Source organism: Engystomops pustulosus, chromosome 10 (genome assembly GCF_040894005.1).
Source record: "Engystomops pustulosus chromosome 10, aEngPut4.maternal, whole genome shotgun sequence".
NCBI lineage: Eukaryota > Metazoa > Chordata > Amphibia > Anura > Leptodactylidae > Engystomops > Engystomops pustulosus.
Genome location: NC_092420.1, coordinates 37,565,229 through 37,582,862, shown reverse-complemented (window position 1 = coordinate 37,582,862; position 17,634 = coordinate 37,565,229). Strand labels below are relative to the sequence as shown.

At 40.6% G+C, this 17,634-nt stretch overlaps 1 protein-coding gene across 5 annotated transcripts in view; it reads left to right on the top strand.

Moving 5' to 3' along the window:
* The window catches only part of LUC7L2 (LUC7 like 2, pre-mRNA splicing factor), a 40,834-nt gene extending 24,284 nt beyond the window's left edge, over nt 1-16,550 (top strand). For all 5 annotated transcript variants that reach the window (XM_072128661.1, XM_072128659.1, XM_072128660.1 and 2 more), the window contains 7 exons: nt 2,494-2,592; nt 3,908-4,018; nt 8,855-8,998; nt 9,694-9,870; nt 10,651-10,745; nt 14,893-15,024; nt 15,757-16,550. In XM_072128661.1, coding sequence (XP_071984762.1) covers nt 2,494-2,592; nt 3,908-4,018; nt 8,855-8,998; nt 9,694-9,870; nt 10,651-10,745; nt 14,893-15,024; nt 15,757-15,895 — 897 coding nt within the window. In that variant the 3' untranslated portion in view covers nt 15,896-16,550. The remainder of the gene's footprint in view (nt 1-2,493; nt 2,593-3,907; nt 4,019-8,854; nt 8,999-9,693; nt 9,871-10,650; nt 10,746-14,892; nt 15,025-15,756) is intronic.
* Nucleotides 16,551-17,634: the final 1,084 nt, after the last annotated feature.

Sequence of the window (17,634 nt, the reverse complement as noted above, 5' to 3'; positions counted from 1 at the left end):
CTATTGGATTGAGATCTGGTGACTGTGGAGGCCATTTGAGTACAGTGAACAGTCTGAGATGATTCCAGCTTTATGACATGGCGCATTATCCTGCTGAAAGTAGCCATCAGATGTTGGGTACATTGTGGTCATAAAGGGATGGACATGGTCAGCAACAATACTCAGGTAGGCGTTGGCGTTGCAACGATGCTCAATTGGTACCAAGGGGCCCAAAGAGTGCCAAGAAAATATTCCCCACACCATGACACCACCACCACCAGCCTGAACCGTTGATACAAGGCAGGATGGATCCATGCTTTCATGTTGTTGACACCAAATTCTGACCCTACCATCCGAATGTCGCAGCAGAAATCGAGACTCATCAGACCAGGCAACGTTCTTCTACTGTCCAATTTCGATGATCTTGTGCAAATTGTAGCCTCAGTTTCCTGTTCTTAGCTGAAAGGAGTGGCACCCGGTGTGGTCTTCTGCTGCTGTAGCCTATCTGCCTCAAAGTTCGACGTACTGTGCGTTCAGAGATGCTCTTCTGCCTACCTTTGTTGTAACGGGTGGCGATTTGAGTCACTGTTGCCTTTCTATCAGCTCGAACCAGTCTGCCCATTCTCCTCTGACCTCTGGCATCAACAAGGCATTTCTGCCCACAGAACTTCCGCTCACTGGATGTTTTTCTTTTTCGGACCATTCTCTATAAACCCTAGAGATGGTTGTGCGTGAAAATCCCAGTAGATCAGCAGTTTCTGAAATACTCAGACCAGCCCTTCTGGCACCAACAACCATGCCACGTTCAAAGGCACTCAAATCACCTTTCTTCCCCATACTGATGCTTGGTTTGAACTGCAGGAGATTGTCTTGACCAGGTCTACATGCCTAAATGCACTGAGTTGCCGCCATGTGATTGGCTGATTAGAAATTAAGTGTTAACAAGCAGTTGGACAGGTGCACCTAATAAAGTGGCCGGTGAGTGTATACGTGATTTTTTTCATATGTATGTGTCACCGTATCTGGCTAAAATATGGTGGGCTGGCAAATGATGGATGGCTAACTATTGGGTTGTTGACAGAATGCACCACCCACTGGTTCTGTGTAATGCACGTATATACAGTGCAGCTTACGGTGCACAAGCGTATGCAACCAGTATTTTATACGTTCCCACAGACTTCTATGGGGCATACGGAAAGAAAATAGGACATGCTCTATATTTTTATACAGCTCGCTGACTGTATGGTGGGCAACACGGTATGTAATTGGATGGCTGTATTGCCCATTAAATTAAATGTGGCATTATGCTTCCCGTATATACTACCGTATATTCGGCTGTTTTCATACGTTCGTGTGAATGTAGCCTAAATAGCTGTGCAACAAAGACCTGTATTTCATTTTCGCCTGAAAGATCTTCAATGCTGTGTGATTGTTGCCTACTTGTGTATAGCCATGAACTGAAGAAAAAGATGCAAACTTTAAATTCTATGATTTGACATAATAAAATAAAAACCTATGTTGTCCTATGTTATTCTCTTTCCGCCAAAGCCAGTTTTCACCTCCCTGACCAAGGCGTATTTTTCCAGTGTAACATGTAAATTTGTGATAAACTGCTTCAACACACCCAGATTATTTTCAGGTAGTTTTTTGTGATACAATGCACTTTATATTAGTTGGACAATTCGGTTGATTATATATACAGGCAGTCTACATACAAGATGGATTGTTAAAGGAAATCTACCAACAAAATCAAGCATGGATAAACCAGAGAAACTTGCTTATAGATTCGGGCACTGTGACTGTGGTAATCTTCTTCTAAAATTTGTTAACAATGACCTCCTTCCTTCTAAAATTGGCTAATTAGCATAATTTTATGCCACGTTTATGGGGTTCTGGTAGGTGTTCGTAGAGCCCCTTAGTGCTGCAGCGTCACTGGTTGTTACATTGAGCGGGACATGTCTCGCCCTCCCTCCTCCCTCTGTTTGTGTAATTTAGCAGGAAATACAGAGATTGGGAGACATGTTCTTCTCATTGTAAGAAACAGTGAATTTTTTTTTTTTTTTCCCAGAACTTGAGGACTAAAGGCACTGGCAGGGTTAACATGAAAAGTGAAAAGACATCACTGAGGGGCTCTAGAAGCACCCCCTCAGGATCATAATCATAATTTTAAGTTGGTTTACGTGTGGGGTCATATGTAGAGTTTTGGTTGTGTTTTCATTGCTTTTTGAAACTTGTTACAACAGCTGAGAAGAGGTAATTTGCCTAATTACATTACTGTAACATTTGTGTAAATGCTAAGTAAATGTGGTGTTAACCCCATGTTAATACATGTGTTGACAAAAAGAACATGTTTACCTCTGTGACTGTTAAAATCATCTGTGTTTTTATTTTTTTTAACTGAACATAAGGTATGAAAAAAAAAACTGTTGTAACTTTCTGCTTGCTAAATCTGCATGGATTTGTGAATATGTAAACTGAAATACTTGAATGTATTTTTTTTCTTTTACCTCCCAGAGAATGGATCTTGGAGAATGTTTGAAGGTTCATGACTTGGCATTAAGAGCAGATTATGAGATTGCATCCAAACAGCAGGATTTTTTCTTTGAGCTTGATGTAAGTTTTATTTAACAAAAACCTTTTACATTACATGTTCCTGATGGCATTTCACAGCAATTAAATATTTTTATATTACACATCTAGTGTATACACCTGAGTGAAGTTGCCCCCACACACCCCTTTCTTTAAGTTTCAACAGCGTTTGTGGTACATTTGTGCAGCAGAAATTTTTTTTGGTGCCGCTATTGTTTTAGATGTTAAAGGGAACTTGTCACTAGGAGACCCATTTTTAGCACCCCAGTCTCCACAGAGCATAGTACACTGCCAAAGAGTTTTTGTATGAAAAATAGGCTTTACAGAAAAAAGATATTTTATATAGTACCTTTTCAATGCCATGTGCTCTCTAACTAGGCACTCTTCACCTGGGAGTGGCACTTCTACCTTGCAGCGCTGGTACCCTGGGTTCAAGTCCCCCCCCCCCCCCCCCCAGATCAACATCTACAAAGAGTTTGTTTGTTCTCTCTGTGTTTGCGTGGGTTTCCTCCGGTTTCCACCCACGCTACAAAACATACTGTAGGGTTGATTAGATTGTGCAGCCTTCCAAGTACATTGTACTTTGGAAGGAAAAAAACTCATCTGACCTGTGGAAAAAATTATCAATACATTAAAAATGATAGCAGCCCAAAGGTTTGAGACCAGTTTTGGCTTACCTTTTGATCTTTACAATTTTGTAAATATCTTCAAAACAAAAGCAGCACAAACATAACACAATTGATTGGCAATGTTTTGTTTGATTTAGGTAATGTAGGGGGCTGGTTGACCTCTGATGACCTCTGTAAACTTTTATTAATATCTTAAAAACTAGAGCGGCACAAACGTTTGACACCAATATTTGAACAAGGAGGGGGGGGGGCAACTTCACTTAGGTGGTGTATACTGTTTAAATGGTAGCCATTCTTGCAAAGTTTTCCAAAATTCTCTGTTTCTTCAGGCTGTGTGCCCCTTGAGAGATAATGAAAGTCTTCCCTACCAAGAGGAATACTTTTTGTTTGTTATAGCTCTATGAGCGTTCGCTATTTGTGGGATTAGTAATGGAAACTGCACAAATTCTTGCACTGTTGTAGTGTTGTATTTTAGTGAGGTATTCCCTTTTTTGTTTTGAACTTGTTTACCTTGCAGTCTATTGCACAGTTATTGCTTCTCTTATACACTGCAATACAGAACAGAGCGGTTCTGTCTATTAGCATAATCCAAAACCATGCCTAACCTAGTGCCATAATGGTTTAGTGGATTATTTTTTTTTTTATTTTTTTTTTTTTTTTATGATTGTGTAGGATCAATACAAATATAATTTGTGTATGTTCTTCTACAGGCTATGGATCACTTGAAGTCATTCATCGCTGACTGTGACAGAAGAACTGACATTGCAAAAAAGAGACTAGCTGATACTCAGGAGGAAATAAGTGCAGAAGTAGCAGCCAAAGTAAGGTCTTTACATTTGCATAAACATAGGCTTAAAGAGGAACTGTAAAGTAGTTACCCCTATCCAGCAGTTTATTTGCTATAGAAAGTGCTGCAGTAGCTGCTTCCTCTGCCTGTGCTGACATGACAAGCCCTGGAGTCTGTATAGTTTGTTTATACAACAGACTCCTGGGAGGGGAGAGGCTGCTGCTTTCTGCTCACAGGGGAGGCGGTCATGTGAGAGAGCTCTCTCTGTGTATGAAGCAGAGCTGGATGGGTTCCAAGACACTGGATATAGATGCCTCCTGCACAGAATAGTGAGGTACAAGATCTCCCCTGTTTCCTATCAGTCCCTCCATCACAGTCTGTCATTCTGCAGAACTTTCTTTCTCTCTGCACCTCATGCTGCTCCTCTCCCCCACCTTGTCATCTGTACTTTGTGCACTGTGCAGATAAGCTATTAAACCTTAGTGCTCAAACAGCACATGCTATAGACTTCATGTAGCTGGTTTACTTATGATTTCTTCCACTTATTACATCTTCCCTGATTCTCAATGTGATGGAATCCTGTATGTGTAGTGTTTTGTGGGAAACTAAAGGAATTTAATGCAAAATTACTTTGAGAACACAAGTCATCATGGGATCTTTCGAAAAAGCCAACTGACTTCAGCTTGAGGACATAGACAGGCATAGACCTCTGGTGAGAAAGATTTTTGTCAAACACTTTCAGAACAGAAAATGCCATAACTTTGGAAAAGAAAAGGGTGAGAGGCACAAAATAGGCATTGGTCTGTTTGCTTTCATAACTATACACTTGCTTTGTGCTCCAGTATAAGCTGTGTTTTTCAGCACAAAAAATGTGCTGAAAAAACACTAACTCGGCTTATACTCGAGTCTATAAAGAAATAAAGCCCTCTGTACTCAACTTTCCGAAAGCCACCCCGACATATTGGATGACCAAGTTATCACCGGAACAGCATGCCCAATATAAATGCAACAGCTATTGCAGTTTTGTTCTGTTCTATTCTTTGATAATGGCTCATTGGTGTTACTTGTTTCCCCCCCCCCTCCACCCAATACCATTTTCTTAGCAACAACATTCGTTGGTGCCCTGCCACTCCATTCATTCAGGGGCACATGGGAAACTCGTTCCTTTGACCAGAAAAACTAACTCCACCAATAAAACACTTATTTCAACTCCCTACAGATGGGGGATCTTTAGTCTATTGCACAGTCGATTGTATAAAGATGCAAACTTATTATTCAGCTGGTGACACACAGACACACCAGAAGAATTTAGTTAAATTTTATAGGGATTCCTAAGATTTATTGAGGAAATGGTGAAACAAAATGCAGTCTAGACAGAGGTAAAAACATGACCAATAATATACTAGATATGGTTTGTATTGCATATTTGTGAACAGCTAAATACACACAACAGGAAGGAGGAGATCTCCACAGAAGGGACATTGCTGATTAGGCTCTGCCACAGGCTGACTAGCCAGGGGCAGCAAATTGCTCCATATGGAATGATGGGGAGGCTAGGAATATTTGCCAAGTTGCTTAAGCGGACAGATAGCGGCCTTTATTCTCAAGGACAAGGGCTAGGAGTTCCTATTTTGTGGAGGCTAATTTTGCAAACCACTTTTCAAGGGATGGGGCATGGGTCTCCAGTTTGGCGACCTGGAGGAGTTGGTGTATCGCGGATTTCATAGAATCATATTGTGACATCAATTGGGTCGGTTCTGGAGAGTCTGGGATGGTGGTCCCCATAATGTGGATTGTGGTTAGTGCTGCCAACCAAAAGCGTTCCACTGATTAGTGGGAACTTAGTAGAACAGTATGAACATGCTCCTCCTGCAGATCTTATGGGTACTAAGAGTACTGGTGTCAAAGAAAAAAAAGATAATCTTTGTCCTTATAGCACAAACAGACTGTGTACTCCAGGTGTTTGAGCCAATCAGAAGGATTTAAAGGGAACCTGTCACCGGGAGACCCATTTTTAGCACTCCCCCAGTCCCCAGCATAGTACATACACTGCCAAAGTGTTTTTGTATAAAAAATATGTTATATTGTACCTTTCATTAGCATCTGCTGTGTGACTAGGCAGTTGCCTAATGGGAGGGGCTGGAAAGGAGCAGTCCCCCCCACCCTTGGGAAACATGTGACCTTTTGAAATATATGAATAACTCCCCTCACTCGGGATTGGCTGTAGAGGAGCAGGGGGCGTCGCTAAGCCCAGTGATGGGCGTTTTCATATATTTGAAAACGTCACATGGAGAAGCTGTTCCTCAAGGGTGGGGGGGGACTGCTCCTTACCAGACCCTCCTAATTGGCAACTGCCTAGTCACACAGCACATGCTAATGAAAGGTACAATATAACATATCTTTTTTTCTGTAAAACCTATTTTTAATACAAAAACACTTTGGCAGTGTATGTACTATGCTCTGTGGGGACTGGGGGAGTGCTAAAAATGGGTCTCCTGGTGACAGGTTCCCTTTAAAGGAAATCTACCACTGGTTAATAGCAGTATTTACCCTTATAGCTGTATTCATCCTGCTGGGAGCTACATAGCAGCATTAAGGGCGTTATGCCACGAAACAAATGACTTAAAAAAAAAAAAAAAAACTCCCAAAGAGGTTAAAATGTTTAAAAAAAGCTATTTTTACTGGTAACCTGGAATTAAAGATACCTTTCTATGTGTTATTGTGATGCGTGTTCAGCCTCTATTCTGTTCCACACAGAAGCAGATGTGGGAGGGGCCTATCCAGGGACATGCACAGCACTGACAGAGGCAGCTCTACATCACTGACTTTAGAGTCTACTTCCACCTGTGGTGTTCATGTAGTCTCTGCATGTAATGATCCATACTGGGCCATGTTACTGCCATGTTGTTCGGGGAGGACTGCCCTCTGTATAACAGGCTACTGTTACCTTGGATGTGCACTGTAAGCACCTGTGAAGCTGAGGCTTGCAGTAAGCAGTGGAGATCACAGGCATCACTCATGTATACAGCTAAGCTCTCTGCCCCTCCTCCTCTCTTGCTTCCTATTGGCTGCACTGTGTCAGCTGATCTCTGTGGAGAGGAGGAATATGCAGCAGCTGGCTGAATCCTTGTCCGCAGACTAGGCCAGATCAGATGTAGCTCAGGATGGGACACAGCTACCAGCAGGGGGCGCCAGCAACCATTCCATAATGCTTTATCTCAGTAAGGCTGCATATTTTTTTATAAATGTAAAAGCTGAAAGTACTTTTTTCAATGCATTGAGCTGAATTACAGCCATGTGCAATGGTGACACAACCTCTTTAATTTTTAACCAGACTACAGGAGCCGGCTCCTTCTAAACTTAGTTAATGTAAATGACGTGGAAGGTGTCTGGAACTGCTAGGAATTGCCATTGTTTCCCTCCTTACCCCACCTCCAGCCAACTGGACATTGACAAGTGTAAAGCTTGGCAACAGTACCAATAGCCTGCACCCGTTCAGTCAACCTCCGAATGTAGCCACAGCTCTATTAATTGCCCCCTTTGTGCATGCAACTTTAGCTCTCTTTTTATTAACCCATCCTGTGTACTCCTCCGATCTGTTATCCATCATGTACCAGATACCAGGCTACAGGCTTCTCTAGTCCCATTAAAAGAAATCTATAATTTGCTTTTATGCATTATGAACCAAACATACCTTGAGAATTTTGTGGCTACACTGAAGCAGAAACAAATCTTGTTTAATCCATGAACTGAGTGTTTTTGCTGAAATAACAATTATAAAATTATGATAATGAGGCTCTGTGGCTGCCCAGGCACTCTCAACCCCCTTATTATGCACTGCTCCAGCCTTGCCTTGCCCAGCATAAGCCAAGAATAATGTAACTGATTACTTCTTCCTTTCAGGGACAACACAATCGCTGCTGTGTAGGAGTCCAGCTCAGGTCGATTAGTCCTGCGTGGACAGTTCAGGCAGCTCTTTTGTGTACGTTAGCAAGTCTGCACCCAGCTTCCTCCAGGTCCTTCATGGGTTTGCCCATGAAAGAAAATTCTCAAATCTCAATCCTAGTGATGTTAATACAATAAATATCATTTGTAACCCTTTACCTTTACATTTTTTATTGGTTTTATTGCTGTTTTAGTTCCTAACACTCAGTGATGGTCAGTGTAATATACCAGATTGTGGGCGGGGACTCCCTAAGCAGACACATTATGATCCATCTTGTTCTGTGAGATGACAATGTAGTTAGATTATCAGGTTAAAAGGTTTATATTCACATTAATTTACCTTCTGAACATTGTACTAGTAACTGGCACGGAGAGATGAGAGATGATGAGATCCATGAGATGCCCATTACACACAATGACACTCTCCAGCTCTTGCTACATGAGACACACACACTTCCTTTAACCTCGGACTCTGTATATATGATGCCAGCTGATGGCTGGTTGAAGCAGCAGCATTTTTAGTTATTAAATTTATTATGCAATTCCCTTATAAACAATGGATGGACCAAAAACCAAGCTCTTGTCACCCCTTCACCCTCATAGACTTTAAGTTGTTGTTAGCAGGGCCCTCACTCCTATTGTTTCATGACTGTTATACAAATGAATTAAGACATTACAGAGTAATATCTTCCAACTGTAAAGTGCTACGAGATTTGATGGCGCTATATAAAAATTATTATTAGTATTTTTTAACAAGTTGTGGAAATTCCCAAGGCAACTTTTTACCTCCAAAAATCTCCTACTAACAATAAGCATTATTTTTTGTTTTGTATACATTTTCATTTATTTAACTTGTGACTGAAGAATGGTTTTAGAACTGTTGGTATTGTAACATGAAAATGATCACATTTTTTTTTCTTCTTAGGCAGAGAGAGTTCATGAGCTGAATGAAGAGATTGGAAAACTGCTAGCAAAAGCTGAACAGTTAGGAGCAGAAGGAAATGTCGAAGAGTCTCAAAAGGTTATGGATGAAGTTGAAAAGACAAGAATTTGCAAAAGAGAAGCTGAGGTTTGCTGCGCTTCTATTTTACAAAAATCAGTTCTAAAAGCTTGATGATAGAAGTACTCTTGATTTGGGAAAGCATTACTTGTTTTCAGTGGGGTTTTTTTTATTAATAATTGTAACATTGAATTTTTGCATGGGTTCAATTTGCTGTCAAAGCTTTACAGAAGATTTATTGAACCTGTATGTTTTCAATGTGTCAAGATAAAATAACTGGTTTAGTTTTTAATCCTGCATCATGACATAAGGCTTCCTGAAAGTCATGCTTGATGTCAAGGGAGTTGCCTTACAAGGTAGATAAGAGGTGTGGTTTTCCTTATCCCATCCTGGAAAACATATTTGCATATTTTCAAGGTAAAATAGATAGTCTACTTGTCTCTACTGCATAGCCTCTTCCGGCTCTAATTGGAGTGCAGTGTTTCTGTTAGTACATAAGAAGCTGCACTGATATTAACTCCAGGAACACTATTTTGAAAATTATTCCGCCTGGCTGCATCCAGTCTAGCACCAGCATTTGCCTCAGAACAGTGAAAAATTACAACTCTTTAGATGTTACCTTCCTCATAGTGACCGCATTCTAAATGAGTTCCATGCAAAAGTAAGTACTCCACAGCACTCCTAAATGGTACTAATAAAATATGCAACAAACTTTCTCACAGCTCCATCCACAATGTTTTTGTTTTTTTTACATTTACAAACAGGAAATTTACCGTAGTTCTATGCCAGCCTCAAGCTTCCAGCAGCAAAAGCTGAGAGTCTGTGAAGTATGTTCTGCTTATCTGGGACTCCATGATAATGACAGAAGACTAGCTGACCACTTTGGTGGCAAGTTGCACCTGGGCTTTATTGAAATACGTGAGAAATTAGATGAGTTAAAGGTATATATTTTTTTTCTTTCTTTTATTGTACAGAAATGCTGTGTATAGTCACCTAGGGTTTGCATAGTCTAGAATCGACATTTGAAGCTTGAATTTCTGCTATACATTACATAAGTATGAAGTGGCGCAGCCTTGGGGTTCAAAGATAATTTTATGAATTCAGCATTTCCTTAATTATCCTAACAATAATTAAACAGGATGTGTTATGTGACCTGCACAGTAAAAGCTGGAATACCAACAGCTCATGAAAATTAGCACAGCTGTATTTTGTCATTTCCACACATTTGGATTTTTTCCAGCTTCACAGTAAACTGTATGGCATATTAAATGGTGCTTCTGGCCAACAATTTGTCCCATAGATAAGAAGCCCTCATATGGCTCTATAAATTAAAAAATAAAAAATTCTAGCCTTTAGAATGTGGGAAGCCAAAATGTTTAAAAGCTATTTCTTTCAACTTAAATTTATTAGACTATGGCTTCTCAGGTCAACTGCCAAACCTGGAGCAACATTTAGCTAACCATTTGGGTATTGTAAATCTGTGGCCAGTACTCTCCACCCCGCTCCCCCTCCTTTCCTCTCTGCCTATTGTAGCCTCATGACAGCAGTAAGTTTTTTGCACAGAGTGGGAGGCGGGAAGCTGTCTTGCACAGTGCAACAGTCTGTGAAGCTACAGTATGGAGTGGCTCTGGTAACACCTGCTTCTGACTCAATAGGTTACATTTTGTTCATGAAATTAATGTCTTTACAGAAACCAAAGTAATTTAAACTATTTTAAATAGAGAATTGTAGCTGAAAAGCAGGAGAAGCGAAATCAAGATCGAATGAAGCGCAGAGAAGAGAGGGACAGAGAAGAACGTGACAAAATGAAAAGAAGGTGATTTCCAAATTTGTGGTGATTATTGCTTATTATTATGCATATCTCAGTGTTCCTTTTTTAAGGGAACGGTTCAACCGGAAAAAAAAAGTCAGAACCCAACATCTAGCGGCACTGAGAGCAAGAGATGACCGGGCAGAAGATGGTAGTTTTATGCTCTAGCTGTATTACACAAGTATTACATAAAATTTTACCTAAATGAAACTCAACATTAACTTAAGTTTAAATTGGTCAACGCCTTTCTCGCATGGCCCCATGATTCTAGTGGCAGCTTTCCGATCCCAGGCCTCAATGCCCATGTCTGTATGAATGGTCTGGTTAAACCGCCAAATGCGCAAGGTACAAGACCTTTATTTATCTAAGTTTAACAGACTTGTAATGTGTGTTTTAATTTTTTTTACACACACTATATACGGGGGGGATGGGGTTGGCTAGCTATATGCTAGAGGGAATGAGCTGTATACTGGGTGGAGGCTGTGACAGATGAGTTTTCCTCGATAAGCTTATACTCAAGTCAATGGGGCACATACCTGCTCCCGTGGCGATCCTGCAGCGCGTTGTCCGATGCTGATTCGGGTCTGCCGCCTTTCTCTAAGGTCCGTGCGCCTGATATCCACCAGGTGTCGCCGAGGTCCACCCATTGCTCACCTCCTTCGTCCCGGGGCATGTAAGTGCTGATCTTGCGACACAAATGCTTTTTTAAATTTTTCCGAATCCGTCGGGTTGTCCGATGCCCCACCACCACCACCAAAATTTCTGTCTCGTGAAAACCAGCGCCGATGCGCCACAATCTGATTGCATGCGACAAAATCCCGGGGCAATTCGGCGCAAATTGGAAATTGCGCAATTCAGACCCTTAGTAAATGAGCCCCAATATGTTTTCCCAGTTTATTTTGTGTTAAAATTGGGTACCTCTACTTGTACTCGAGTATATATGGTATATATTTTCGGGTCTGTATGAGTATTTATCCTCTCATTTTGTAATTGTTTAATTCGGTTTATTCATTTTGGTCTTTTATTTCTCCTCTAGTCTGTTATTAACCCTTTTAATTGTCAACCTATTTTAAGCCAAGTCAAAAACTTGGGCAAAAAAGGAAACCTACCATTCGATTTGATGCATTATGAAGCAGACCTACCTGAATGCTGTAGCTACACTGATGCAGGATCATATATTGGTTAATTCCTCTGCTGAGTGGTTTTGCTAATAAAACAGATATAAAATTATGATAATGAATCTCTGACGCTTCTATGGCTTCTTCAGCGCTTGGTTCAGCGCTTCTCCTAGCACGTGAGTTTTTCTCTGCAGGAGAGGATGATGTAATCTGGCAATAATCAATTGCTGCACCATTCCCCAGGTGCTGTGTAAGAGTGATCCAGCTCAGGTTGATTAGTCATGCTTGACTAACCGTCATTTGTAATTACAAGCTCCGTGTGTAATGTGTTTGTGAGCCAGCCTCATCCAGCTTTCCCAAGGTCCTGATATTATAATAGTTTTTTTCAGCAAAACCACTCAGCTCAGGGATTAACCAAGATATGACCCTGCATCGGCTATAGCAGCCTCATTGTATGTTTACTTCATAATGCATCAAATCAATTGGTAGCTTTCCTTTAAGACTCCTAATGTTTGGGTTTGGTTTTTATGGGACAAGTTTTTAGTTTTTTTGCTGGTTTCCTTTTCTTGGCTCAGTTGTAACAAATGTAATACTCACAAACATTGTATTGCCGTATTTTTCGGACTATAAGGCGCACAAAAAATCCTTTGATTTTCTCAGAAATCAAAGGAGCGCTTTATAGTCCAGTGCGCCTTATATATGAACCATACTTAAAGACAACAGCTGCAATGAACTGTGCACAGGTCTGCCACCTGCTGGTCATTCATCCTTATAATCAGGTGCGCCTTATAATCCGGTGCATCTTATATATGAACCTAGACATTTTAGCAGGCATTTATCGATGGTGCGCCTTATACTCCAGTGCGCCTTATAGTCCGAAAAATACTGTATATAGAATATTATATATTATCAGTATTATATATTAATACTGATGGGAAACTTTTTGGCCTTGGGTAAATGATGAGGATAACTCCTAGGAAATGTTGGTGCGTGAGCTTTTCTTGTAATGGAGGGGGGAGGGGCAGAGATTACACTGCATCCTGCAGACAAAGGAACTATTCATGAGAAGAATCTGCCATGCCCGACCATAATGAGATGGTTTACAGTCGGATCCCAAAGCAACCAAAATTGTATACACCAGAATTGATAGAAAGGTTGGAGTGATTAACTAAAATACAGGCGGTCCCCTACTTAAGGACACTCGACTTACAGACAACCCATAGTTACAGACAGACCCCTCTGACCTCTGGTGAAGCTTTCTGAATGCTTTACTATAGTCCCAGACTGCAATAATCAGCTGTAGAGTTTCTGTAATAAAGATTTATTGATAATCCTTGTTCCATTACAGCAAAAAAATGTTTAAACTCCAATTTTCACTAGGGCCAAGTTTTTTTTTTTTGTCTGGCTCTACAATTATAAAGTATACAGTTTCGACTTACATACAAATTCAACTTAAGAACAAACCTCCAGACCCTATCTTGTACGTAACCCGGGGACTGCCTGTACAGCATTTTACACATATAACAGTGAATTGGAGAATGTGTTATTTTGTTATCCTGGGTGTTTTTCCAATAATCTTGTCTTCGTGAGAATACCCACTTAATATTCAACTCTATTAAGAACCAGACACCCCATATTGTATGTATCCAAGAGACTCTTCTGACAGAACAGAAAGTGCTTGCCAAAAAATTTTGCTTACATCCACATAAATCACCTTTTTAGCTTATATTACCTGGTATCAAAGGGTGGCGTGCCCTGCTCGGCTGGCCCCTCCCATCTAATGCTCCCCATGCCTTATGCCTCCTTACTGGTCACAGTTCATGTCATGTGACCAGAGTGACCACATCTCAAGTACTTTAGCTTCTTAACAATAGCAAACTGTACCCCCTACATGTATCGGACCACATGAAGTCACAGCACTTGTACTTGGGGACTGTCTGCTAATATTCATCTACACACATATAAAGCTCTATGTACAGATGGGAAATATTGTGTCAATTTTTTTTACACTGTGCCTTGTGTTACATTCATGACATGTAACCAGTGACCTCATCGCAGGTCTCTCAGCCTTCTAATAATAGCAAACTGAACAACATGTATGTGATTACATGAAATCACAGCAGCCTCCATGGAGGATGAGGAGGAGTAGAAGTCCATGGAGGCTGCTGTGATTTCATGTATATAGTAATGTAAAAAGTCCCTTGGCAGCATGGGTTAAAATGCTCCCATACCCCTTGATAAAAACTTTACAAAATGGAGTTTTTTTTCTGGGGGGGAATGGGAATGGGAGAGTACTCCTACTATAATTTTTCTACTTTTATTAAGCGGGAAAGTTTTTTAATTTCTCTAAAGTACTTACCGTATATACTTGTGTATAAGCCGAGTTTTTCAGCACAAACCTCGGCTTATACACGAGTCGATCTAAAAATAAAAAACTTAATACTCGCTCTCCGGTGTCCGGATCCTTGGCTCGTGTCCATGCGATCTGCCGGCGGGTGCACACTATGACATCCTCACCGCATCATAGTGTGCGCCCACCGGCGGATTGCCGGGAACCATGCTGAAGATTGGGACCCGCGCCAACGATCTGGACACCGGAGGGTGAGTATTAAGTTTTATTATAAGTTTTTTATTTTTTAATTGACTCGTATATAAGCTGAGGTGAGGCTTTCAGCATTAATTTGTTGAAATGAGAATACCCCTTTAAGGCTCAGCCCCATTTTTTGTATTCTAACTTGCCTTGCTTTATATGGTTATAACTTTTGAACACTGTTGCTTATCTATGCGATCATGAGATTGTTTTGTTTTTTTCCCCTCACATGATGTACTTCATTTTAGTGGTAAATTTTGATAAGTTTTGTGTTTATTTATAAAAAAAATAAAAAGTGATGAACTTTTCGAAAAATTTGCCATTTTTGCAAATCTAAATCATTGCGCTTTCAGGCATTGTTTATTTTGATTTGGTATGGAACCTTTCTAACTGTGGTGATTATTGGGTTTATATTGTTGAACCAAGCCCTGTCGTTCCTTTATAGATCTAGATCCAGAGATGGACGGAGACATTGTTCTTCCTCCCGGGAACACAAGAGAAAAACTCGTTCCAGATCCCGTGATAATCGCCATCATCGAAGCCGGGATAGGAGTAGAGATCGCAGTACAAAATCCAAGTATGTTTTGTGATTTAACGAAGATCTGTCGCTGCTGGTAAAGGGTTACAAGTTCTCCCCATATCTCCCCAATTAGCTGCTAGTGAGGCACTGTACCTTTTTTAAAAAAATTTTTATGATGTGCAAATTCGCTTACTTGACTCTACAAGGCGGTCTTAATTGGCAAACTCACCAAAAGGAGAACTATTTCTTCCTGACTCCATTATTCAAGATATGAATCAGTTTTACCACTATTACTGATGGATACATCAATTGCATATAGTAGCAGCCATTTTTGTATTTTGGAATGTAAGGAAATGGTTTGGGAGAAGTCTTCCTTGGCAGTACTATAAAATGGTGTATTTTATGGCAAGTGTTGATACTCTTGCCCAAAAGCAAATTTCTTCAATTGCAATTGTGCATGTGTGTAATAAATGTGGCGCATATTCCAACTAGGCACTAACATGCCCATTTAGTTGCAGCCACAATACTGGTGCAGACCCTTTATAATGACCTTTTCAAGCAGTTTGCACTTTCTTCTCAGTACAAAGTTGGACAGAAAACTGGCACAAACACTTTAATAAATGTGGACCAATAAGTTTTCCCAGTTTTTTGTAGTAAAATTAGTTTGCCTTGGCAACGATATATACGATATCTCATTCCCCTAATTTCATTTTACATTAAAAAAAAAAACATGAAATTTGTTATTTCTAATTAATAGCAATTTTAAGCTAATAATGCACTTCCTCCCAGGTCCTCCAGAGAGAAGGAGAGAACATCAAGAGACCGAGATCGGTCAAGAGAGCGAACACATAAAAAGCGCAGCTATGAATTCGCAAATGGAAAATCGGGGGAACCAAGTTCTGAAGAACCTGAAGCTGGAGAGATATGAGACCAAGTCTGTCCCCATGGTTTAGATTTTTGAAAGGGACAGTAACAAGGCCAGTTGGCCCCTTCCGTTAGGAATATATATGAGTTCAAATCTTTTATTTGCCATAGCGATATGGCATATAGTTTACACAAATGTTCAATTTAGCCATTCAATTTTAGACCACTCACAAAAGAGTTTTAAGTGTTTCATTTTTAGTCTGTCCTAGCCCATAAATCTTAGGTTTTATTTGTTCCTAATTGCTTATGCTTTTCTTTCAGTGATTTTGTATAATTTTTTTTTTTTTGGCAAGTTTTTCATTTTTGGGGAGTTATCTGTATTTTATCTTTTATTTCATTGCTGGGAAATTGTTCATTGCTCAGTTCAGGCACATAAGCTTTTCAGAATGTTGTTTGTATAACACAAAAATTAAGTGACTGCAAAGTATTCATTCTGCTGTTATTGCCATTAGTGTTTGATTTATAGAATACTTTTCTTTGTTTTAGAGTACTTATTTAATACTTGGCCAACATGTTAGAATTTAATGGGTTTTTTTTTTGTTTGTTTTTTAAGACTTCAACTTTAACAGTGGATGTTTTACTGTTGCTTTACCTTCTGAACCGGTTTCCAGTGTATTGTATTGCAGTTGTATCCAATAAATTAACTATGGCACTATGTGGTCTGTAAAACATTTTGGTGCACAAACTGGTAATGGACAGAAAATACATTATTCATCTTCACGTGGCAGAACATTCGGATATTAAAATGCTAGGCAATGCCCATACTGATGATATAGTGTTACAACTATAATGCAGAAGTGGATCTGTCATGTAGCCCATCCACCATGCTAACTAGTTCTTGAACATGTAAAACTGGTTAAAACATTCCTTCGCAGTATTTATATGGTGGAAAGTGGGTGAAAAGATTGCCAAGTGAACAGAACTGTTATTCCTGTCCCATTTGGAGTTCTAAGTCTGTAGACATCAGCAGAACTTGATCCCATTCCACTTTTCTTTAGCCAAAATTGTAATTTGTCACATTGAAAGAAAAGTTAATACCATATATACTCTTGTATAAGCTGAGTTTTTCAGCACAAAAAAGTGTCTTAAAAAAAAAAACTTCCATACTCTCCTTCCAGCGTCCATGCGCTCTTCCCGCCGGCGCTCGCTATGATGTCATCAGCAGTGACTCCTCTGCATCATACTGTGAGCCAGTGGGCAGAGCACATGGACGCATCTCTGCCCGCTCTGCTACGAAAGAGGTTTTGGTTTTTTTTTTTAATACACCGCAGTGCTGCAGAGAATTTCATTATTTGGGGGTATTATTTTTATACTAGAGTCAATAAGTTTTCCCCTTATCACCATGACAGCACCCAACCGGAGAGGGGGATCCGCCTCCAGGGACAGGAAACTCAGGAATTTAAAGGCGCAGCCTGGCCTTCCTCCTTCAGTGGTTTCCTCTCCCTGACTGGGATCCAGGGAGCCTCGGTGAGGCTCCGTAGCGCGGTGAGAGGGGGAATGGGAGTCCCAGGTACCCCGTAGTGGCTGTGCAAGGCCCCCGCCAAAGGCTTAACAGTGGGTGAACAAGCCTTGGCGTGGTGGTGGAGAGTAGGCTGCGGGTCTCAGCACGAGTCTGTGGGTGTGAAATGGATCTGGCGCGTCCCATGGCCAGGATGGGATGCGGGGCGGCACTAGCTGATCGTGGCACGGTTGCTTCTTTTCCTTGATGCACACGGGAAAAGATGGCGTCAGCTCCACTTCCGA